The sequence below is a fragment of the Octodon degus genome, unplaced genomic scaffold (genome assembly GCF_000260255.1).
Source record: "Octodon degus isolate 3935 unplaced genomic scaffold, OctDeg1.0 scaffold00005, whole genome shotgun sequence".
In the NCBI taxonomy this organism is placed as follows: Eukaryota; Metazoa; Chordata; class Mammalia; order Rodentia; family Octodontidae; genus Octodon; species Octodon degus.
In genome coordinates this window covers 15573431-15597756 of record NW_004524581.1, presented here as the reverse complement: position 1 = coordinate 15597756, position 24326 = coordinate 15573431, and the positions used below count along the sequence as shown (strand labels likewise).

At 40.7% G+C, this 24326-nt stretch overlaps 1 protein-coding gene across 8 annotated transcripts in view; it reads right to left on the bottom strand.

Moving 5' to 3' along the window:
* The window catches only part of Lrmda (leucine rich melanocyte differentiation associated), a 1112503-nt gene that overhangs the window by 183597 nt on the left and 904580 nt on the right, over nucleotides 1-24326 (bottom strand). The window contains exon 8 of one of the 8 annotated variants that reach the window (XM_023718920.1): nucleotides 23057-23135. The exons of the other annotated variants lie outside the window; for them this stretch is intronic. Coding sequence (XP_023574688.1) covers nucleotides 23077-23135 — 59 coding nt within the window. The 3' untranslated portion in view covers nucleotides 23057-23076. Of the gene's footprint in view, nucleotides 1-23056; nucleotides 23136-24326 lie in introns of those variants that run through there. 8 annotated transcript variants of the gene reach the window in all.

The window sequence follows — 24326 nt, the reverse complement described above, 5'->3', positions numbered from 1 at the left end:
ATACTTTTCTGTTGGATGGCTAAGACCACGGTAAAGCAGGACCTATGCAACAAGAGTTGTAGCTTTTGGATCTGATAAGGTCAGTGAAATCCCTCAGGATTTATCCTGAGATCCTGTACCTCAGATTGTAGATCCTTCATCAGTGTCAGCCATGTGGACGAGTCACCATCATTGTTTGGGCCAACGTGCTCTCTGTGAAAGCCTGAGAGAATGTTCTCTCTCCATGTGACTCTCCTTAGGCACACTCTACATCATCGATCACTTTCCTCTTTGGCCACATAATCTCCTTGATCAGAAAATTTGGGACACTACTGAGTTACAGTTATATGTAGAAGATGGACAAGGCAATGATCCTGAGTATCATTTATTTTTGGTGCTTGTCATAAGAAAGGCAATAAGTCCATATTTGACTTTTTTATTATGCATGGTCAGTGCAGATTGGCTGCTTCCTAAACCAATACTCATCTTCAAAAGAGCCCATTTCATTAGGGGCTGGGATTTCTAGTAAGTAATAAAGCTTTTATTCAAGGTAGCTGGAAAATATATGAACATATTTATCTAAACACGGCAGAAGCATCACAGACAACCATCCTTGCTCTTCATTAGAAAGACTTTAAGTGGTATCTGCAGCAGCACATAGAAAAATGCAAATAGATGCTAGTTTAACAAATGGTATAATTAACCATCCTTGAGGAATACTGGGTTTTAAAAGGGTCAAACAAGGTTCCTTATCATAGATTCCACAATCTTTGATGGTCTTATATGCAATGAGTACTCTAAGAGCCATTAATCTTACCCATGGTTCTCAAACATATTTGATTAGGTCCCTCCCTCTTTGTCACACAATTTTAGAATGCCTCTATAAACTACTGTCCCATAGACTACAGTCTGGTTTGGGATATATATATATATTGACATAAATGCTAAAGGTGGGCTTTTGCAAGTACAACCCAAACCACAAGACAACAGGAATCAATTACTCCTGCATCCCAAGATGAGGTCTTAGAGCATCCAAGCAAGACCTTCAATGAAGATTTCCTAGAACAGGATTTATAATCCCTAACTGACCCCACCTCTCTATATTATATTTTTAAGCTGGATATACTTCTATTTTGCTGATAGACACCCTAGACAGCCTGCAGCAACATAAAGCAAGAAGCAGGGAGAATGTATCTACAGGTGTTTGCCTGTCCAGTCTATGGCTTCACCTTCCTTTAAGCCACCAAAAGTCAATCCTGATATTATATCTCAATGACCTCACTTAATCTTACTGCCCAAAGACCCCACCTCTGAATACATAATTGAATTCAATTTCTACCCTTTAAGCTTTCATCATTTTCAGTTTCAACACATAAAGGCTTGACTCAGTAATATCCAAACTGTTGGACTTAGTATTTGCCTCCTACACTGTGAAGCTTCAACTGATAGCTGATTCAAACTAAGAAAGGTGGCAAGTGAAAGACTATAACTGCTACTATTTGCTAAGTGGCTATACAAAAGAGGCTTGTTTGGAGCAGATAACTAGCAGGCATGATAAGTGATCCAAAAACCCATATTTCCATCGAGAAGGTGAATACCAAGTGAAGACGAAACACCATGCGTTAGGTAGTCTTGGATCCTGCTTGAGTAAAAACAAACAGATATCAGCAGAGAGACATCTTGGAAGTCCAAAGTTTTAGGAGGAATCACAAGTAAATACCCTCCAGAAGTTCATTTATCATTTTCAGAGGATTCAGCGATGGAAATTTCCAAAGTAGTCATAACATAGCCTGCAGAAGAGAAAATTCAGCTTCAGCCACCTGCCACTCGATGAGCAAACTGGGGCCAGTTTGGGAAAAGCAAAGCCTGTATGATCCCACCCCACTTCTCTGCCTTTTGCCCACAACTCACCTTGTGTATAGGATTAGGGAGAAGATGGAAAAATAAGAAAGACAGTTCCTCCGTCACTTACTCATCTGTAGCAAGATCCAGATGACAGCAGAAGATACACTACAGACAGACCAATTTCAAAATTTTGATTCTAACTCAACTGTAGACATTATACCTGGACCAAGACTATTTTGAGCCTCAGATAAGCAGTCATGGTCTGAGGAGATAGTTCAGAGGCACAAGCACCTGCCTGGCAAGGATAAAGTCCTGAGCTTTATATCCAGTACAAAAAATATCAGGTAAGCAGTGAGATGTACCCAGTCACCTAAGTGTGTGCAGTATGCTCTCAGCACCAGCTAGTATTTAAGTGGAAGGCAGAAGATGAGCTAATCCTATAGGGAGAATTTACAAAAGCATTTGTGATGGCGGAATAAACAAGCATCCTGCACCAAAAGTGTAATATTAGAGCAATGTTTTCTAAAAACCACTAAGACTTCCTATAAAGTACCTAAGGATGATCCTGTCATTTTTTTCTACCACTCCCTTGAATTTTCATAGCACTCTCATGGCCAGTATCTCAAGTGACACTCATAACCCTCTGAGATAGCCGGTAGAAACGCCTGTTCTCACCTTGCAGAAAACACCAAGGATCAAAGCTGGTGTGGCTGACCTATGTCTCAAATCTCAGGCAAGTTTCTAATCTCCTGCCATCCAACCTCCTTGTTCAGTGCTTTTCCAAACACACATACAATTTTTTTTCCCAGGGGAGAAGATGAGAGGTCACTTGCAAACACTGGAATCCATTTCTCTAACATGATTGGAAATGACTTCTCAGTAAATAAAACTGAAATAATTACAGCTGTTAGGCAGGGTTTTAGCTAGTAACATCAGCTTTGAAATAAAGTCAAGAATAGCATAAAACAGTAGGACCCCGGGCGCTGGCGATGAAAGGCAGTATCCCAACTCATGCGGGCTGCTCTTTATAGCTGGATGAATTTTGTTTTTCTCTCCTTAAATAATTTTAGGAGGGGGATCTCTTTGATTACGCTAGAACAAATAAAATCTTGTGTACAAGGAATTCTTTTGGCATAAAGCACAAGGCCTATTACCACATTTTAAAAAAAAACTGGCACACAATCTAAGAAAAGCCTCAAGGTGCAAATGATCTGTAGTCTATTTAACATCATGGTTATTTATTTTTATGGGACCTCATTATTGCTCTTTACCCTAAATTATAGGTAGATTCTTGGCTCCACTGCCCACTGTGCTCCAAGCCCCAGATACTATTTTTTTCCTACATTTTAAAATAGCCTTCACTACTTCATCAATCAAACATTCAACATTTCACAGATGATATGATGGGCCAAGGCAGGGATCTATGGAATCCAGCAGTTTAAACCAGAGTTGGGAGCCTATTATTACTCTGGAGAATGTATCACATGCATAGCAAGATGATATGGAGAAAGCTACGTGCAGTGGCGCATATCTGTAATCCAAGCATGTGGGAGGCTAAGGCAGGAGGATTTGAGTTCACAGGCAACTTGGGCTACACAGTAAGTTCAAATCCAGCCTGGACTACATGGGAGACCTTGTCTCAAAAAACAAAATAAATTATGAACACCAACTTCCAGACTGTGGGGTAGCACTTAATTGTCCAGGTTTCCATATTGTTACATTTTAACTAAACTATCTATAGCAGTTTGTAGATCTTTTGTCAGTGTCAGTCATCTGGATGAGTCACGGTCTTTGCTTGACCAATTTGCTCTCTGCGTACATGGTTTCAAGGTAAATCCTGGGGGTACTTGACTGACCTTGTCGGGTACAAAATTTACATTTTTGTTATATAGGTCTTGCTTTATTTGGTCTTAACCATCCAGAAGAAAAGTATAAACATGAGGTATAAAAAGTAAGGCCATATTAATATGCTGAGGTGTAAAAGGCTCAAGTCAACAACTTCTGACACTGCCAGTTCTGTAAATAACCCACTACTATTATGGACTACTGGACTATATTGGATTATTTTGTTGAATTCACACACCTACAATATTTGAATAGCATTGGAATACCTATCTCTGACAAAACTAAACAAAAAAGGAGGATATAAATGAAGGGCCATTCTGTAGTAAATATATGTGTGCATGTGTGTGTGTGTGTGTGTGTGTGTGTATCTGTATATACAAAATAGGATAAATAGACAGCTACTTTCTCTTAGTTCAATTAGAAGAAAGATTTGTACTAATAGTTTTTAGACAAGATACCACGTCTGCATCTTGTACTCTGAATAACCATTATGAAGACAACAATATGCAATGTATTAATTATCGTAACTGTCTTACTAACCTGTTTTGTGTGTGTGTGTGTGTGTGTGTGTGTGTGTGTGTGTATGTGAGTGAATGTGTGGTACAGGAGATTGAACTCAGGACCCTGCGCTTGCCAGGCAAGCACTTATTCTACTGAGCTATCTCCCTGGCTCATACTAACCTGTTTTGAACCTGTTTCATTGCTATTTCTCAATAAAATTAAAAAAAAAAAAAGATAAAAAAACATTTAAACTAAACTAATTATGAAATCATTAAAAAGCACCCCATCTTGCAAAGACAGCACCACTTTTCTCTTCTGTCTGCTCCTCCCTTGTTACTATCATTTCAGCCTTGTGTTGGCCCCAGTAGAAGGCAAATCTCTGGATCTTCAACATGGAAAAAAGTTTCTGGGGATTTTTATGTGAATAAACTTCTCTAAGGTGCTGCAATGTGCAGGCAAAACTTATTCAATTATATTAAGAGAACAGCTGAAAGCAAGAACACCCACCCTTAGAATAGAAGTAATAATCCCATTCGAGTTTATAGCAAGTTAATTTGCAAAGAGCTAAACAAATAAGGTAAAGATAGGCTTTCCTTTATTATGTTAAAGTTGGCTCCTTTCTCTGACAAAAATCCCACTTAAATTATACAGTTGTGTTGGTGAAGCTGTTTGCTAAGCCCATCTTTGTAGGCCTCCAGCTCTTTGTTAATATTATTTTAAATAGCCTATCATATGCTTCCGGAATTCTGTGCCTATCTTCAGCATAAACTCTATCTCCATTTCCAGTGGAGACCCTAGGAAGTCAAAAGGTATTGTTGAAGTGAGTCATCAATAACCCTATTCAGGAAAGAGAAAAAAGAAAAGATAGGTTATTTTCCCATTAACTTTTTTTCTCAGACAAAACAAACAGCCTCAAAAAAGCTGAACTGATATTCTCCAAATCCCAGATCTAGCTAAGAGAAGATCAGCCCTCGAACCTCACATTCCAAGTTTGGAATCTGCTATTGTGTCCCCAACCTCTGGGAACTACTTACATACAAGGTGATGGTTAGCTCAGAACAACACAGCTGTAGCCATTTAATCTTACTTGCCAATGAATTTAAAAAAAATTCTGAAGAAATAAATTATGCCTCCCTTTCATGGAAAAAAAGAGGTGTTTATGCCAAAAATTAAAGAGAGCAAGAGAGAGAGATGGACAAGGTATATGACATCTAAGGAGAAGTGTTCTATGTTATCAAAAACTGTTTTGAGCTACATACACAACCATTTCCACTTATTCTATATTCCTACGAAGCCAGTTACTGCTTGTTTAGGAACAAGGCACCTTAAAAGTTGATTTGTATATTAATGTATTTCGCAACAGGCTCACTTGACATGTCTAATAGTTTTCTGTACATTCTATCATATTTTCAATATAGATGATCATTTTATTTATGAATAAAAATAGCTTTACTTTTTTATTTCTGATTTTTTGTTTTATTATCATTACATATTGGTGTTATGTAATAACGATGTTCATTATGGAGAACTGTTACACATAGATATTATGTCTTGATTATTCCTACTCCATTGCTGTCCCTTCTCCTCCCTTTGTTTAAACTCATAGTACTATTGCCTTAGCCTCCCAAGCAATGGTGTTACTGGCATTCATCACCAGTCTGTCTTATTTGTACTAAAAACAAAAAAACAACACAAAACAAAAAAAAAAAAAAAAAAAAAAACAAGCAGCTTGGAGTGTTTATACCCATTTAGTAAAGCCCAGAAAACTAAAACTAAGAATCAGACTCCAACCTAGTGCCCTAGTAGAGGAATTCTGTTTACTGGTGAGATAGAAATTCAGGAATAATAACGGCAGGATGGAATGCTAAATAATAATACAAACAACCAATAGCTACAGGAAGAGCCCTGATAGGCATAGAAGTATTCATATGAGCTGGAAATGACTGACATATCTGATTCGCATTAATGCACGTGGCTCTTCCCACTTAGTGCTCTTCCTAGGTAGTGAACCTGAGGCAAAGGAAGGTAAGTCGCTGGTGTCTCCATTGCTCCTGAGCACCAAATTCAATTGTCTTTGGTTACTATCTCTTCATTCACAGGTATTGAAAGTCTACTCTTTGTTGACTACTATTTCTCCTTCAATAAATTGAATTATCATGATAATCCATTTTTAATTGATGAAACTGAGGTTGGGAGCTGTTACATGACATTTCTAAGGTCACCCAACCAGCCCACACTTGAGCCAAGTGACTCTAAGTTCAGTAATCTCTCCATCCTTTTTGCTGCCTGTACAAATATCTGGCGTTTATACAGCATTTCAAAATTTATAAATGTTATAGGGCTGGCCAAATAGTTCAGCGGATTAAAGAGCCTGCTTAGGCAGATGCAGGGGCCAGGAGTTTAATCCCCAGGCCTGCCATGTTGGGTGCACTGAGAAGGTAACTGAGACTGGGCGTGGTGGTGTGTGCCTATAATCCCAGCATTTGGGAGGCTGTAAACAGGAGAATCACTACAAGTCTGATCTATGCAGTGAGACCCTCTAGACCCTGCCCTAAATACAAAAATAAATAAATAAATAAATAAATCTTATAATCACAGTTGTCTTAATTGCTACTTAAAGAATTGAGATTTACTCACTATACAAGGGAGGACCATCCAGGTGTGGTGGTGCACACCTGTAATCCTAGCACTGAAGAAGCTGAAGCAGGAAGATCACTGTGTGCTCAAGGCCAGCTTGGGCTACAGAATGAGACATTATCTCACAGCAAACAAACAGACCAACAAATAGGGCAGGACCTTCGTCAGTTTTGAGACAAGGAAAGGATGAGTGAAAAGTCATCTTATGGCAATATGGTGCTCCACGGGGTTTGCTGGGTGTTTCTACAAGACAAGGGGTAAGAGCCTCCACATTCTCCTCTCAACCCTGAATCCCTCCAGCACATTTGTCAGCTGAAAAATAGTCCTTATTTAAATAATGATCCTGAAGGGAAATTCTAGAAGAGAGGAAATAATTAAAGTATTTCTATGTCACTCTTTTTCTCTGCATTTAACTTCCGGGAATATTTTTGTTAACTGAGAAGAGTACACCAAGGAACCATTATCGCCTATACAAAGAGAAATAAGACTGTGATTTCTTCAGCCACGTCTCATCAGAGTCAATAATTTAACTAAACACATAATAGCCATAACCTCATCAGTGTTGGATTTTCAAGGTTCCTGGCATGTATCCCCTCATCTTCCTTATTAAGTTTATAGAGCGTTCTTTGGGACATTTGCTCAGAATGAGGATTTCACTTTCAAATGGCACATCTTAGAGGTGAATAGGGAGGATCATTTTTCTGCCTTAAGTAGCTAGCTAGTGGGATAAGACAGTGGTTCTCTTGGAAGGGACACCACATGGGAGGACAGGTTCTTTGCATGTAATGGTGGATGAGTTAGACCTCATCTGTCCCAATCCTGACCACTCACCCACCTGGGGTAGGTCCAAGACAGACAGGCCACCCAAGACTGAGATATGAGCAGTCATTCTGTCTCCAGAGTCACCCTCTTGCTACCTGTCCTGCACTGCTGCTCTCTGTTCAGGCACTCCCAGCATTTAGAACTGGGATCTTGAAGTCTGCATTAGAACAACCATGAGAGTAACTCCTCCCTAACAAACTCACAAACCCAGATCTACCCTGTTCTTTCATTTCATCATAACACACTACCTTTCTGTGCTCAATTATCTCAGACAGAAATTATTGTTTAAAAAATAATCATTCTGACTTAAGCAACTGGAAGCTTGACCTAATTTTTCTCCAAGGGGGAGCTGTATTTTATTCAGTACAGTGAGGAATGCCTTAACTTAGATCAGCTGGAAAAAGTGAACGAATGTGGATATCATAGGGCTTTGGGGTGAGAAATCCTTCCCAGCATCCACTAAATATGGCCTGCAAGAAGAAGCTAACTCCAGCAACACCTCTTCTCCTGACTTGCAGTAAAGGGATATAATATATGACCATGAGGATTAAACAAGTTGGCAATTGTTATTAACTTCTCACAAAGATACAGAGTACTTACTACACAGTAGTGAGAACTTTTGATCACTGTTGTGCTTATTTTATTTTATTTTATTTTATTTTATTTTATTTTATTTTATCTGATGCAATTTGGACTCATAGTGATCCCCCCTAGTGCTGGGATAACAGGTGTGCGCCACCACACCTGGATCTTGGGCTGGCATGACATGCAGTATGTCAGATCAAACTTGGGACTTACACCACCAAGCTATCTCTCTAGCCCGTGTTTTGCTTTTTATATAAGCACACTTGCCTACCTAAGTAGGTAACTTGTCTACCTACATGGGCCAGAAAGAAATGACCATTACTCAGCCTTTGATTCCTGGAACAAAAAAAAAAAAAGTTTATCAGGCTATATTTGACTTTCAAATATCCACAAAATACACAGCTTCTGTTTCTTGCATGAGCTAAAATATACCCACCTCTAACACTGGCAGTGTTGTTTTTCTGGTTCCTGCTCACAAGGTGGCCACACCAATACTGTGTGACCGACAGAAGTCATAAATGCCCCTTGATCAATTCCTAGAGCAGTAATATGCTCTTAGCATTGAAATAAATAACTGAATCAAGAATGCTGCTACATGATGAAAGGCAAAACCTGATATTGTGTCACTGTGAACCACAGCAGACCCGGGGACCAAAACCCTGGCCCCTGCACTCACGTGCAGGCACTTTAATCCACTGAGCTATTTGGCTGGACCTATTCACTCTATTTTTAGAAAAGAAAATGTAGGCATGAGTGTCATGAATTGGTATTATGAGACCAGCATGAAATATGGACTTGGACCTGGAATGCCATCTATTTACTGCACCACTGTTACGATTGGGGTGGCAAGTGTCTCCAAAAGCCTTGTATGTTGAAAGCCCAGTGCCTAATACAGCAGTCTACATGGGCAAGGCCTGCAGAGGAGATTGAATCAAGAGAATACCAATGGATTAATGCATTAATATGTTCCTACCCTAACAAGCTATTGAGAGGTGATGGGAATTACAGAAGGGAGGGTTGAGTTGGAAGAACATCATGAGGGGTACATGTCTTTGAAGAGGATATTTTGTCCTCCACTCCCACTTTCCCACTTCTCAGTTATCATATGGTACAGCTTTGCTGTACCATACCTCCTGTGTCTACAATGGATGAAACGATGGACTGGAACCCTTGAAAACATAAGCCATAATCAATCTTTCTTCCTCCTTTAAGTTGGTTTTCTCAGGTAGTGTTTTTTCACAGCAATGGGAAACTGGCTAAAACAAGCACACAGCATCTCTTGCCCTGAGTGGTTTACGCCAACAGCACTAATGTAAGCAGAAGCCATCTTTTCTGGTCCTTAGTCTGTCTTTTCATTAATTCCCAGGAGTTAATTAAAGGTTCAGACTCTCATTCACAATGTCACCCTCTGCTTTTCCTACTCTGGGTCTTCTTCTATTTCCTCCTATGTTTGAAGGTGATGTTGTAGACCAAGAGGACTTTACGCAATCCTTTTTTAGTGATTCACCAAAAGAATGAATAACTGCTGCTGCTCAGGTAGCAGTGGTCTGGACCATTAGATGACATTCCAATGTTCTCTGTCCTCAGAAACAGCCAATAACAGACTGGGGATGTAGAGGACAGTTTCTGTGCCTTTCTCTCTCCAAGGGCTATGTGTAGTGTTTTCTCTGGACTAGAGCCATAAAGGATACAGTGAGTAGATTGACAGAGTCAAGAAGAGACGTGCCAAAGTGGCCTGGAGGATGCTATCCCTTACTGATTATCTCCATGGTGATAGGTTGATGACAGGGAGCAGGGCACACAGCTTGGCTAGATGCCACATATCTGGGCTCAAAACCAATCAAGTACAGATATTTCCATTGCCTACTATGTACAGCCAGACAGCCATGGTTGGACAGATAGCTTTAAAAACCTCCTTAACTCACCCATTCCACCATTTTCTGTCCAGATGCTTGATGGTATGTTAAGAGAATACTCATGATTTGAAGCTTGCATCTGTTGGCATATACTGAGGTGCAGAAAAAAACCCAAAATTATAAATTATTCTATCAACATTTTCATACTACTCCTGTCTTCTTCCTTGAAGCTGAGGACAGTTTTTCCCAAGCTTCCAAACCTCTCTACATTAGGCATGCCACCTGACTCCTGCTCTATGAGAATTCAGGGAGCTAGGGGATCCATGCTGTCTCTGTCACACCAGGGAGCACAGGTGAATGCCGCACCAGAGGCATCACCTTTCTAAAGTTGGTGTTTGGTTGCCCGTGGGCTCACAAGCACTCAGGGCCAAACGGGAACTCTGCATACACTCTGGCATCTGTGGTTCTCTAAGAACAAAGCCTAGCTATCCCTTTATTTCTGGGCATCCTAAAGTTTAAATGACATTGTAGATGACAATTATGATTCCGTATTCTTTTATAAATCATGCTATCTGTGAAAAAACATAAAGCAAGTGAATGATCATCCCTGGCATTTCTCCTAGGACCGTCTGACCCTCACTACCACTACCACCATGTATTGCAGTCAGGAAATGAAGAAAGGCCCAGGGATTTGCTTTCAGCTTGCTTGAGGCCATTTACTATTTTCATCTTTCACTAACAAAACAAAACAAAACAAAAAAAAGTCAGATGAGTAGGAGAAGACCTCTCCATATGTAACGGCTGTCTCTGATTTCCTGAGGTCCCCTAGCTGTTGTCATACTGACTCGGCATGCACTTCACTTTCTGTAATTACACTTGTCTTCCCTGTTTTTGCAATGGCTTTAAGCTCCTCAAAATCAAGAGATGCTTCCAGAGGCCTCACACCTCATGGTACCTAACATAAGGACCCAAATGATAACTATGATGAAGAAACCACCAAGGCCAGGCTTGCTCATAACCTTGCAAGTTGAGGCTAGAGGCAATAAGAAGTAGGACGTTTGGTCTCTAGGCTCTGTGGCCTCCTCCTCAGAACTGTAAACTCAGGGCTTTCTGGTAATTTTCCTTTTGTATTTCCCCTTTCCTCTCCCCACTGGAGAGGGTGTCTCTGCAAGAGCACCTCCAATGGGCACTGCGATCCCTTGCTGTCTCCCCCTAGCTACTCAAGAGAAAGCACAACCTGGGGGAACTTGCTGTTAAGTTTGAGCTCTGAGTCTCCTCTCCTTTGCTAGACCTGTGAATAGGTTTGGACAAACAAAAAGAAAGCTCCAAAAGCTCCAAGAAGCTACGTTTGTCTAGACAAAAATGATGCCCATTTGGGTGGAGGAACCAACATCACACATGACTTCATGGGTAAACCCTGAGCCCGATTCCCATCATGATCATTTGAACACCTGGGTTTGTGGAAACCTTGTGACACTTTTACACCTTACACACAGAGCCTGGTTCAAGCTCTCAATGGTGTCTCCTCTCCTCAGTTCTGAGCTCTATTCTGATCCTCCTGGCTCTAAAAGCTTCCTGTGGCTCTATTCAAGAAAAGAAAGGCTTCAAGGCAGCTCCATCAAAGACAAGTTCCAACCCAAAAGTCCAAGATCCCTTTTATTCTCTCTCTCTCTCTCTCTCTCTCTCTCTCTCTCTCTCTCTCCCTCCCTCCCTCCCTCCCTCCCTCCCTCCCTCTCTCTCCACCCCCCTCTGTCTCTTGTATTTTAGGACAGGGTCTACAGGGTCTTACTACGTAGACAGGATTCGTAGTTATACACCTGTGTTCAGCCTCCCAAGATCTGGGATTATAGGTGTGTGCCACCATGCCCAGTCTCAATCGCCATCTCAGCACACCCCAGGGGCAGGGCTGGCACAGCATGTCAGGGATCGAACCCCAGCCACTGTGTCTGCCTAAGCAGGCACTTTAATCCACTGAACTATTTGGCCAGCCCTCCTTTTATACTCTCTTAATTTCACCTGCAGTACAACCCTGGGCACACAGAGAAGGAAAGGGCTAGAATAACACTAAAGGATGCACATCCCTCCTCTTTGCCTTTCTAATGCCTTTCCAATTCCTTTTCCTTACCAACTCAACTTGTTCTACCATTCACATTTGACTCTTTCTTTCACTCATCCTCTTCCAACCACCTTCTTTGCTAGCACCTTTACCCACTTGCCACATGACTGAAAGAAAATTTCCAAAGCCACCTTTGGTGCCCTCCCTGTGCCAACTCTTCTGTGGAATTACATGACCCAAAGATGACCCTGACATGCACACTGGAATTTCTTTACCATAGAAGAAACTATTTCTGCAAAAAAAGAAAAAAATCCTCAGTTGTCATTTTCATTTAAAAAACAAGATGATAAAAAGCACACACATAAGCCATTATTTGTAAAATGCCTACAGATGATGACTAGGAATGCATATCAATACATAGGCGCACGCATACATATGAGTGAGCAACCACATGTGTCTGTGTCACCCATGGAGACCAAACTGAACCTCTTAGAAGATCAGAGCAACTGAATAATAAGGAAAAGATCAAGAATCAAGAGTGATTTGAAATTTCTTCTAGGTTTTCTTTCCATCAGTCCCTCCAGATTTAAAAAAAAAAAAATACCTAAAGATTTCTCAGTATTCCACTCAAATTTGATACCTATATTAGTTTCAAAAACCAGTCACATGGGTGGTAGAAATGTAGGGTTATGAAGCCCAGGTCTCATTGTGGTATGAAAATGATTGCTAGCTAGAAAGGGGGATTTTTCTAGTCCTCTTCTGGTATTGCTTAGCTAAATACATTCTGACACCTCAGTGCCTCAGTGCTTGATATCGTAGATTCTTTCCAGGATGGAGTAGGGTTCTGTGGTTAAATTATTTTAAAATTATGTGAATATTTGGAATAATGACAACCAGTCCATGAAGCCCATCGCTACCACGACCGTCATCATTCTGACTTCTACTCTTTCTAGAAAGATTTACAATTGCCAAAATATACACATACCTTAAGGAGTGAACAAAGAATGGCTTTCCTAATATTGTAATAAAGAAGACAGGTAGAGGTTATATTTTCATGACTTAGAATATCTGGGTGGTATGAATTTTAAACTCCAACACTAGAGGCCACTGCACGATTGTCTCAACTCCAATGGTGGGAGACCTTTCTAACTGGTTTTCCAAAACAGCTGTCAAGGGGAATGACACAAATTTCAAGAAAAGCTTGATCCTTGGAGAGCTTGAGCTTCATTTGTATCCTAAGATTTGGCCCAGGTTCCGATTTTTCAAATGCTATTCCCTATACTTCCTAATCGGATAATGTAGGCCAGCTTTCAGGGTTAATTCATTCTCTTTGCACAATTGTCATGCATGTAAGTCTTTACGTTGTATAGAACTGCTATACACTTTCAGTATACAACAAATGAGACTCAGTCTCTCAATAAAAAATCAAAACAAAAGAAAGCCGGATGAGATAGTCCTTAAGGGCTGGAATGGTAAGTAGTAAATATCATAGATTCTGGAATCACATAGACCAGCATGATCTTAAATATTTACAGGAGACAAGTTCACATGGAAGAACTACTCACTTGTGCCCCTTGTATGCTTTAAGCTTCCCCTACATTCTCAGAAACCATGGAGGCACATGGCATGTATTCAATATTTACTCAATCTATTCTCATATTGAACAAATTTATGTTCATTTAAGGGGATCCGTAATCCCCTGGAAACCTGAAACTGCTCCTCACAATTTCTTTAAGGGAGAGTTCTGAGTTAGGATATTGGTGTCTTTTTCTCACCTCATCCATAAAGCCTTCTCTGACAACTTCAGTCCAGCCTGCTCTCATTTCTCTGTCTCCCTGCGGTACTTATCCCCAGTTCCACTCTTTGGCACATACACGATACCTTATCTTGCCATGTAAAATGTGTTTCATAAACACATCATTCTTTCTAAGAACCCATAAGCTCCTTGAGGGCAAAGACCATCCCTGACAGTTCTTTTCTGGGCCGTGTGGTACACAACGTAACACAAAGGCCGTGGGAGGATCTAGACACATACCTGTTAAATGAAGTTGAATTTTAAACTCAATATTGTATTGCCAGTTGATGATTTTATTTCAGGGAACTATCAAAAAACAGAATTTGCTATTTTTCTCATTTATTTCCCCCAAAGTAAGCTCACAAATCTGCATACTTGAGGTGTGCTAGTAAGAAAGTCGAGACTCAGAAAAGCAGCTGGTTACTTTCCACAAAGAGGATTGGATTTCAGCAAGGGGTTATGGGACTTGATCGATTAGTCACTGGTGACTCTTGGCCAAACCTTTGGTGTTATCAGGAATAAAAGGTAACCCAGAGAGGTCCCAAATATCACATTTCTGCCTGTAACACATTTCTGCCACTTGGGAAAACTCCCAAGAGATCCATTGTCTCTTATCAGCTCAGATCCAACTTACCTTTCATTCAAACAAGTTCCACTCCACAGTGTGTTGAGCCCAATAGGACAATGTCCTCCTTTACACTCAGATTCTCTTCTGATGTCTTCAGTATTGGCTTACACTGTCACTGGAGACTTAACCCATGTGTGAAAAGCCTCTTAATACTCTACCTTGAACCATATGATGGGGTGGGACAGGGATCACTCCAGCACCTGCAGGGAGTTGCCATCTCTGTTTCCCAAGTCCTAATTTTCACTGGGACACTGAATGCAGGAACAAAGGTTCCTGCCTGACTTTGGCAACTTCAAGCAGAGGGGAAAGAAAGAAAGAGCACATAAAGTCTTAACTTTGATACTCGAAACACAGAACAGCATTTCCACCCTCCAGATCACAGAAAGCAGACCACAGACTAATTTAAAAAATCTTTGGTATTAGGTATGTGAAAACTGAGGCTCTGCAAAAAGCCAGAAATCACATGTCCCCTTTATTACAAAGGGATGGAAGAGAATTTGGAAAAACCAGGAATCATCTCCGGGTCCATAAATCAGCCCAGTTGGAGGAAGAAAGCAAATGGTCCGCACCTGGAAGAAGCCTGCATCTGGAGCAGAAGCATGGCCTGAAGAATTGGACTTTGGGCCAAGGCTCCAGACTGTGCACTGTGATTAATGACTGGAGGGAAAGGGCTCCGTTGAAACTGCACAATTAACTTGCTCTCTCTGCATCCCAGAACTCTCCCCAGCACAACCACATCTTCCCTGATTGCGGATATTTATCAAAATGCAAGCCAGCCTCGGGAGCCTCGGATCATGTCATCATGAGGCTGTTTCGACCCATCAGGAGGGTCCTGGCATTTGTCAGGACTACTTTAGTCAAATCATCTGTTTTGACTCTGCATGCACGTCTCAACCTTTCAGTTCCTTTTCAAGTTCAAGAACCATCTTAAATGAAGCAACAGCACTGGCCTCGATCTGTCAAGGGGAAAAAAAGCCCATAGCGTAGAGGATTGCAAATGGACAGCATATGGCCTAGCTTGTTTCTGGTCAGTCCCGGAAAAAAGTTCTAAAGGAATTGAATGTCCATGAGATAAATAGTTCCCTCCTGTCCTGTCTTTATCCTCTGGAATAGGTTTCTCTAATCCCCTTCAGATCTTCTAAGGCATTTACATTAAACCAATCACTCCTCCCGAATCTATAGTTGAGGCTCTGAGGAGACCTGCTAGAACCAAAGGAAGTTTCCAAAGCACATTCCCTTTCTCTTAGAGGTTGACCTGGCCATAGAAAAGCAGAACGGCGAGCCTAGAAGCTGGTTTTGAATATAGGGCAAGCATGAGGCAGTCCCCAAGGAAACCAGTGTCCTCATTCTATCTTTCAAAATGGTTTCACTTGAGATAAATGGGGCTGCCAAAAGTGAAGGTGGTCTCGACTGTGTGAAGGGTGTTGAATGGTCATGTACAGGAAATCTACACTCCTAACCTGCCAGGAAGGTGGTCTCTCTACCTCTGCTGCCCACGGTCTATCCACAGCCGCCTCTCATCTGCCTTTAGGAAATACAATAAAAACAACAAGTTATTGATAACTATAATCATAGAAGTAGCAGTAGCACTTGCATGTGTAATATTTCCCATGTACCAGAAAGTCTTTGAAACATTTTATGTACAGTGCTATGGTTTGTATGTATTTGTCCCCCTAAAGCCTCATGCAGTCATTGGGGCATGGTTCTAGAGTTTGTGATTCATTCATGATCCAAGGCTGGGATTATGGGTCTGAGTACTGCTGGAATTATGGGTGAGTGCTCCACCCAGCCTGGGGAAGATAAGGAGAAGAGAGAGACTTGCCTTCTGTTGCCATTGCTGCTGTCATTTCTCCCTTTTGCTCTTGCTGTTTTGCTGCCTCCCGCCATCATGAACTGCTGCCCTCTGCCATGTGCCAGTCTGCCTTAGAACCAGTTGAGTATGGACTGAAACCTCCAGTAACTGTGAGCTAAATATGCCTTTCCTTCATTTTGAGTGTCAGGTATTTGTCCCAGGAACGAGAGAAGAGTAACTGAGATGTTTAGCAATTCACACAATCCTCCCAACTTCTTATTGAAGTAGATGTTACTATTGCCCTCATTTTAGAATAAGGTGGGCATAGAGAAGACTAATATTTTATCCAGGATCACAAAGCCAGTGATAGCAAAGCTAGGGGCCCAGCCATGTCTGTCCTATGTGCGTAAAGCTATAGAAGCCTGTTGGAGCCTGGACTACACTAGGGAACTCTGCTCAGCTCTGGATGCCTGGCCTCCAGCCTCTGCTGCTGGAGAACTTAGAGAGATCGTCAAGCTCAGCACCTGCTGAGGAGGCAGAATCCTGTCCTGCCACTCAGCATGCGCGTTCAGATAGGTTTTAAGACTTTAAGACTTAGTCTTCCTCTTTCTTTTCTCCTTCCCTCATCCTAGTTGTTCCTTCATTTTGAGTAGTTTCTTTCATTTTCATTTCACAGTATCTATTGTAATTTTTGGATTTTGTTTACTCTTTCAGTTTCTTATACTAGGGAGACGACATGATGTAAGGATATATATATATATATATATATATATATTATATGCATACACAAGATAGCTAAGATAATTATACTACAAATTTCTATTGGTTTATTGAAAGGAACAGTTAATGTTTAATTTTTTTACCAATTTTGCATACTTATATCTGATAATTTGAGCAACTACTTTGAAGATAACAATATGCAATGTAACAACCATTGTTGATTTCCTGTTATCTTGTTTTGAAATTCTCTATTGTTTTTAATGATTTTTTAAAAATTTTCTTTAAAATAAAGAAAGAAAGTTATCCTTCTCTGTACCGTCAGCTTAACAAAAAGGCGTAGTGCAGCGTTTGTGTGTGGACTAATGAGATAAAGAGTAAGATGCCTGCCAAGGGGTAGCAGGGCAGCAAAGGGTAGTGGTGACTATTCTTGGTCAAACCCACTTATAGCGACTAATGAGACACGAAAGGAGTGGAGCCGATGAGACAGAAACCACTGCACCCTGAGAAGAGGGCACGAAAAGACACACTAATGCGGCAACCTGAGAAAGACTGACATGCCAAGACACTCAAAAGTACGGGTGAGAATTACCTACCCTCCTGGCTCAACCCAGTGGAGCAGCTTCTATGTTAATCTCCCTGAAATAAGTAATTCTAATTTTAAGCATGTAATACATCAAGAAAAAAAAAAAAAAAAAAGACACAAAGTTGTCCAATCTGGGGCGGTGAGAAAAATCTCCCTGAAACTCCCAGTACAAAGCAAGAGGACAATGTATCCTTCCCGGCGACCGCCCGCGGAGCCGCATCCTTCCCTCTGCATTTCCAACCCCTGACACATCACATTCTTAGCATCAATAAAGGCTGATGCCAGGACACACTAAATTGCCTTTGACTGCATTTAACTGATCTAGTATTTTTTTATGATTCTTTCTTGTTGTACCATTTTTCACTTTTGACTTTATAATTCTCTGCTGACTTTGAATAAAGCTTTACCAGTCTACCCTAGGTGGTTTTTAATAGAGATTTAGGGACTAGGCTGTGTTGCGGTTTGGATTCGGATTCTACTCCAGCGACAACGGGAAATTAACTAGGTGGTTTCATCTCAAGTGCCCATTTATATTGGGAATGGACAGAGAGTTTATCTTCGTCCAAGCCTTGTAATCATGACACTACAAAGTGATATTCGAGAAATAAGAAATTATGGAGAAATAACTTCCACACCACAAAACCACTACATAGTGTCCCCGCAGCCCCAAATGACTGGGGTAATATAAAGACAGCCCTGGAATCACTTAGTGAGTGACAGGGAAGATTTTGACCACGTTCAGTTCTACGCCAAAGACAAAGTTTGTGCTCCTGAAAGAGAGGAACTCAAATGACCCCTAACTAGCCCCAGCAGTTCCTCTGTCCTCTGTGTGATTCCTGGACCCCATTATCTCCTGCCCCAAGGAAACACATGTGCCAGTGGAACCTCTGTCCCTAAGAAAGGTGATGTGATTGCTGAAACCTATTTAGACAAAAAAAGAAAAGATCCTGAAATGAACATTTATTTTTTAAAGCAGAAATGCCTTGAGCTAATTATTTCTTGCCAATAGAAAATGGTAATTCAGTAAGACTTTGGTTTTTGTCTTGCTTTTCATCATTACAAAGGCCTTGCTTCATTAAAAAGGAATACGTACCTGAGTAAAATATGACAGGCAATCATTTTTGAAAATATCTGTGCATCCATCACATCCATTAGGAGCCTAGAAATAACTACAGCCCTTTGGATGTTCTCACAGGTCAGGTTTCTGGGCTTTATTTACTCCTGGTGGTAACGGGCCCTCTGAAGTTTGACTTTCCCATTCTCTTGGTCTTCTTCATGGTTTTGCGACAAAGGTTAGCGACCTCTAAAAATAGTCTTTTTTAATTTTCTAATTTTACGTAAGTAATATTACATAGTGAGTTTCTTTTTCTCTAAATTTATTTTAGATTCATCCACACTGAATGTTGTTCTCCTTCACTGATGAACGTCTGAGGTGTTTCCAGTTTCTTTTTTTCTTTTTCTTTCTTCTTTTTTTGCCTGCTTGTTTGGTCTTTGTTTTTGTTTTGCTGTTATTAACTTAGCTATCTGCATAATTCGGTGGCTCTAAGCATGTATAACAGCTTTTCCTGGGTCATAATCCTAGAAGTGAAATTTCTGAATCTTTAAATGGCACATACCGAAGTTGACCACAAAAGAATAAATTGTATTCCAACATAGGTAATACTAATTCACACTCTCACCAAAACATTTTTTTTTTGACCTTCTGTTGCTCAACACTTTGTCAGCACTTGGAACTGTCCTGTTTGTTTGTTTGTTTCTTTGTTTCAATTCTGTTGAGTCACAGAGTAAACAACATATTTTGTTGCTATAATGTATGTTTACATGATTCTTTCTTAGCAATTACTAATTTCAAATCAAATTCTTTATTTAAAATAACCGTGAAGTGTAGTGTTTGAATAGAGTAGGTATGATGTGATATTTACATAGAAATATATTTACATAGATATATAGGAGTTATATATTTATATCTAGATATGATGCCTACCCTTATACACAGAAGGAGCTGCAAGCTAGGTCCTATGATCCAAATCTAACTTACCACTTACTTTTTCTTAAATAGTTTTATTGAACACAGCCAAACCTATTGACTTACACCCTGTCTGTCTATACATACTTTCATGCTGTATGTCAGGGGAGTTCAGGAGTCACAGCAAAGACCATATGGCCTGTAAAACCTACAATGCATACTACCTGGCCCATAACAATAAAAGTTTGCTGACCCATGACTTATAGCTTCTCCCTTTACAAACACAGACATTCCACACTCACTATGTATGTTCCTTCAAATTTCTTCTTCCTAAACACCATTCCTCATAAAAAGGTTCCACCTTTTTACAAAGATACTCAGGCATAAGCCCTGGGAGTTAATCATCTCTTGTTCTTCTGTTCTAGTCACCATTTCCAACCAAAGTATGTGATGTTTTCAACACCACTCAGTGAGGCCTTCTCTACAGCCACTGCTAAGTGACCCGCTGTCCAATGGAAGACCCTCATCTAAATTTCACAGTACTTTGTTGTATTAGTTTGGTTTTTTGTTTACCATCTCTGCCTAAACACCTAAGTTCCTCAGGCCAGAGACCTTTGCATTTCTGCACACAGGACAACACCTTACTTAGCAATTACTTAATCATAACTTGGCTTCCTACCAGCTGCTCAACCTCTCAGAGAGCAGGGAGGCTAACCTGACAACACTTTTGTGGCTGCCAGGCCACTAGTCAGGTGGCTGTGGAAGTAGTTGCTACTCTCCTAAATCTCATGGCTGAGAGGACAGAGCAAAGAGACCCTTGCGAATATCATTTAATGCGATGTTCCTCAAATTTCTGTGTGTGGAAGATTCATCAGAAGACCTCATTCAAAATAACAGATGTCAGGGTGCCACCCCAGGGCCACTGAATCAGAATTCCTGGAAATAGATTCTTAAGTACTTCGACTTTATGGATGTGCCCTAGGAGAGTCTTACGTAGTGTGCAATCATGACAGCTTCCTCAACATATTTCTCCAGCTCCATCCCACCCTATCACATTGTCCCTGATGGATCACTAACACCACATAAGACCCCTCCCTGGAGCCCCTTGCTTGGGTCCCAGAACTTCCCTAAACTTGTTCACCCTCCTTTAGTCTTTAGCAGCCAAGAAGCCTGAATTAATGGAATAATTGCATGTTTCTCTCAATCTACATTCCGATGTTCAATTTCTGTTTTGATTCAAGTGGTTGCCTTTGTAGTTAATGATGGGGGCTGTCCCCTACACTGAATATCTTCACTGGTATGAACAGCTAAAGCACAAACCTTCTGCCACAAGCTCCCGTCCCTACCTTGTACGCGCCATACCTTCTAGTACTTGCCTCAGGGAAGAAGCATGCAATCATTTGTGCTATGCATGTATTATCAGAATGCTTAATTTTTACTGCCCTCTTTATTTTCAACATATTACAGCTCATTTAATATGTAAAAAAAAACAAATGTTAATAGAAAGGATTAGACCAATGACAATACCAATAAGATGCCGTTAGTATTTATTACAGATTTTTCTTATTAGACTTAATTTTTTCCTAAATTGCATGTGACCCATTATCATTATGCTTGGTGGATAATAGAACAAACAAAATTACCAGCTTATTTTACTCAAGGAGAACATCTAAGTTTCCTTGGGTTCTATAACACCAAGCACAGCACAAATTCAAGGAATTTTTCCAGTGTTGCACTCAGTGATTTTTAGGGATCTCTTTTCCCCAGAGGCATGTAAGTACTAAAATTGCATTGGATTGTGTTTCGCTCTCAGCGGGTGAGAAAGTGCATAGTCAATGGGTTATTTGCCATTCTTTATTTCCATTTTATGCAGCCACATGGAGGTGTCTCTCAGGTGGTTGTTGAAGTTTACTAGACACTCAGGAGCCATCTTGTGCTCTCTCTAAAAGGTATTTATCATCTGTAACCAAAGGGGTTGTGTGTGAAGCCACTGGTGTAGGACACCAGACTTAGCCTGTGCTAATCCAGGTTACAGAAATAAAACCTTCTGTTATGATATTCCAGTGTGCAGGGAAACTCTTCATTTTTTTAGGACTACAAATAAATCTAAGGTATGATGCAGGTGCTGATAAAAGCATTATCATTTGGGGTTAGTATACAGGGATGAAGACCTTCAGAATATTCAAAGAACTGGGACAAATACTTGACACTCAAAATGAGGGAAGGAAGGGTTTATTTAGCTCACAGTTACTGGAGGTTTCAAGACACTGGAGGTCAGGCTGGGTGCTGCTGTGTCCAGGATGACCCTCTCCACATCTCTGAGAAAGCACAGGCTCTCCAGTTTAATGGCTCATGGCCCTCTGGCCTCGCCCCTCGGGCCCTGTCCTGGTTCTCTGGCCCGATCCCTCAAGCCACTCATTGACCCTCCAGCCGTGTCTGCCCCATAACTTACATGAGGCTTTGGGGGAACAACTGGTCACAAACCATAACAGGTATTGTGTAGGTACTGATAAAAACATCATTTGGGGTTAGTATACAGGGACAAAGACCTTCAGAATATCCAAGGAGTAGTTAATAAAAAGGCTATACAAAATTCAGACCATTTTGCTACACCTTCACCTATCTGTAATAAAAACATTAAATTCAGACAATGCAGTATCATTGTGCTTTCTTTCAACTGGGTATCCCAATAACTATCCTTCTCATATTCCACTGTTGCTCTGTAATTGCTCAATTGTAGGATCCCTGAAACTAAAAAAATAAAAAATAAAAAAGCAGGGCCAGTGAGATAGCTCAGGGGACTAAATGCCTGCTTTGGCAAGCACCACATGGCATGCTAGCTCCACCCCTGGAGCACACTGAGCTGACAAATGAGTCTGTGTGTGGTGATGCACGCCTGTAATCCCAGCGCTGGGGAGGCTGAAAACAGGAGGGTCATTATGAGTCTGAGCTGTGTAGTGAGACCCTGTACCAAATACATAAAATGGAAAAAAAAAGAAAGAAAGAAACTGAAAAATCCAGAAGTACTTCCTTGAATGATCAAGAAATAGATTAAAATATGTCCAGTGTAGTTACAGTGTTCGATGTACTTGACTGGAGGCAGAGATGCACACATGGAGCGGAGGAAAGGCCACTGGGTTCAAGGTCAGAGCCACAGCGTGGACTCCCAGGAAGGCCACGTATTAGCGCCGGGATCTTACGTGAACTACGCAATAGCTCCCTAAGCTTCAATTTCCTGATATATCAACTGGGGATGTTTCCAGGATTAAATAAGATCATAAACATATGTAAAATAGCAGCCTAGTACCTGGCGCTGAAGAACCTTTCAAAAAGGAGTAACATATGAATAGTGATGTCTTCCTTCCGCGCTCAGTAAATCCACAAGCCATGCAATACGTACATGGAGTGCTATTGTTTTTCTCCATATCTCTTTATGCACCAGAATATTTGATTTATGTGAATACTTTCAACAGGGACAGAGAACAGGAAGTTTCCTGCGGATTGTCAACCCCAGAACATTTAAGTCTGAAAAAGACGAGAGGTGTTTTCTCAAAGAGAATTTCTTAATCACTTGGCCTTGGGGAATCAAATCTGGAAAGTCCCCAGAATAGTTATAAATCATCCCCTTTGGGTATTATTATTGTCATTACTCTAATGTGAACATATTGCTATAAAATATAAACGCTGAAAACACTGGCATTCTTTTCATGCTCTTCTACTCTTTCCCACTCTAATTCAGTTGTTCTATAATACCTTAACCATAGCTAGGGGTTTTATAACTCTCCTTCCCAAATTATTGCTACACACTTATTGATATATAAGCACACCTGTGTAGATGTGTTTGCAGCATTGTGTTTTGAGTACGTAAACTAAATGTATGTGTATAATGCTGTATTCATAAATGCATCTAACATAGGGCCCAATCTTTAGCACTCAGTTTGGGTTTTGCTTAAATATATGTCTCAAAGAACTTTCTGTGTTAGATTATTTACTTTAACTTAGGAAAAAACTCTGCTGAATGGTACTCAACGTTAAAAAAATTATACTTTCTCAGCAGATTAAAGGGACTGCTTAGGCTGACATCAGACGGAGGTTCGATCCCCAGCACTCTGTGCTGGCCCTGCCCCCAGGGCATCCTGAGACATGATTGAGACAGAGTGTGGTGTCACATGCCTGTAATCCCAGCACTTGGGAGGCTGAAAACAGGAGGATCACTAGAGGCTGATTTGTGTAGTGAGACCCCATAGATCCTGTACTAAACACATGTAAAAGAATTATCATACCTTAATTATTTCTCTCCTGATAGGTATATATGTTTATTTTTTGTTTTTTTTTTTTTTTTTTTCTGCTAAAAAATGCTGCAGTGAACACCTTCTGTACATTTTCCTTTCAATACCTGTAATTGTTGGATTATAGGCTATTGAATTTTATATTAGCCTTTTAAAGTCAACTAGAGTTTTTGATAGATACGGTGCAGAATTTAAAGGTATGGGCTGGCCAGATAGCTCAGAGGACTAAAGCACCTGCTTAGGCAGACAGCCAGGATTTGACCCCTGGCATGTAGTGCTGGCCCTGTCCCCGGGGCACACTGAGAAGGTGACTGAGACTGGGCGTGGTGGCATGTGCCTGTAATCCCAGCACTTGGGAGGCTGAAAACAGGAGGATCACTATGAGTCCCATCTGTGTAGTGAGACCCTGTAGACCCTGTACTAAATA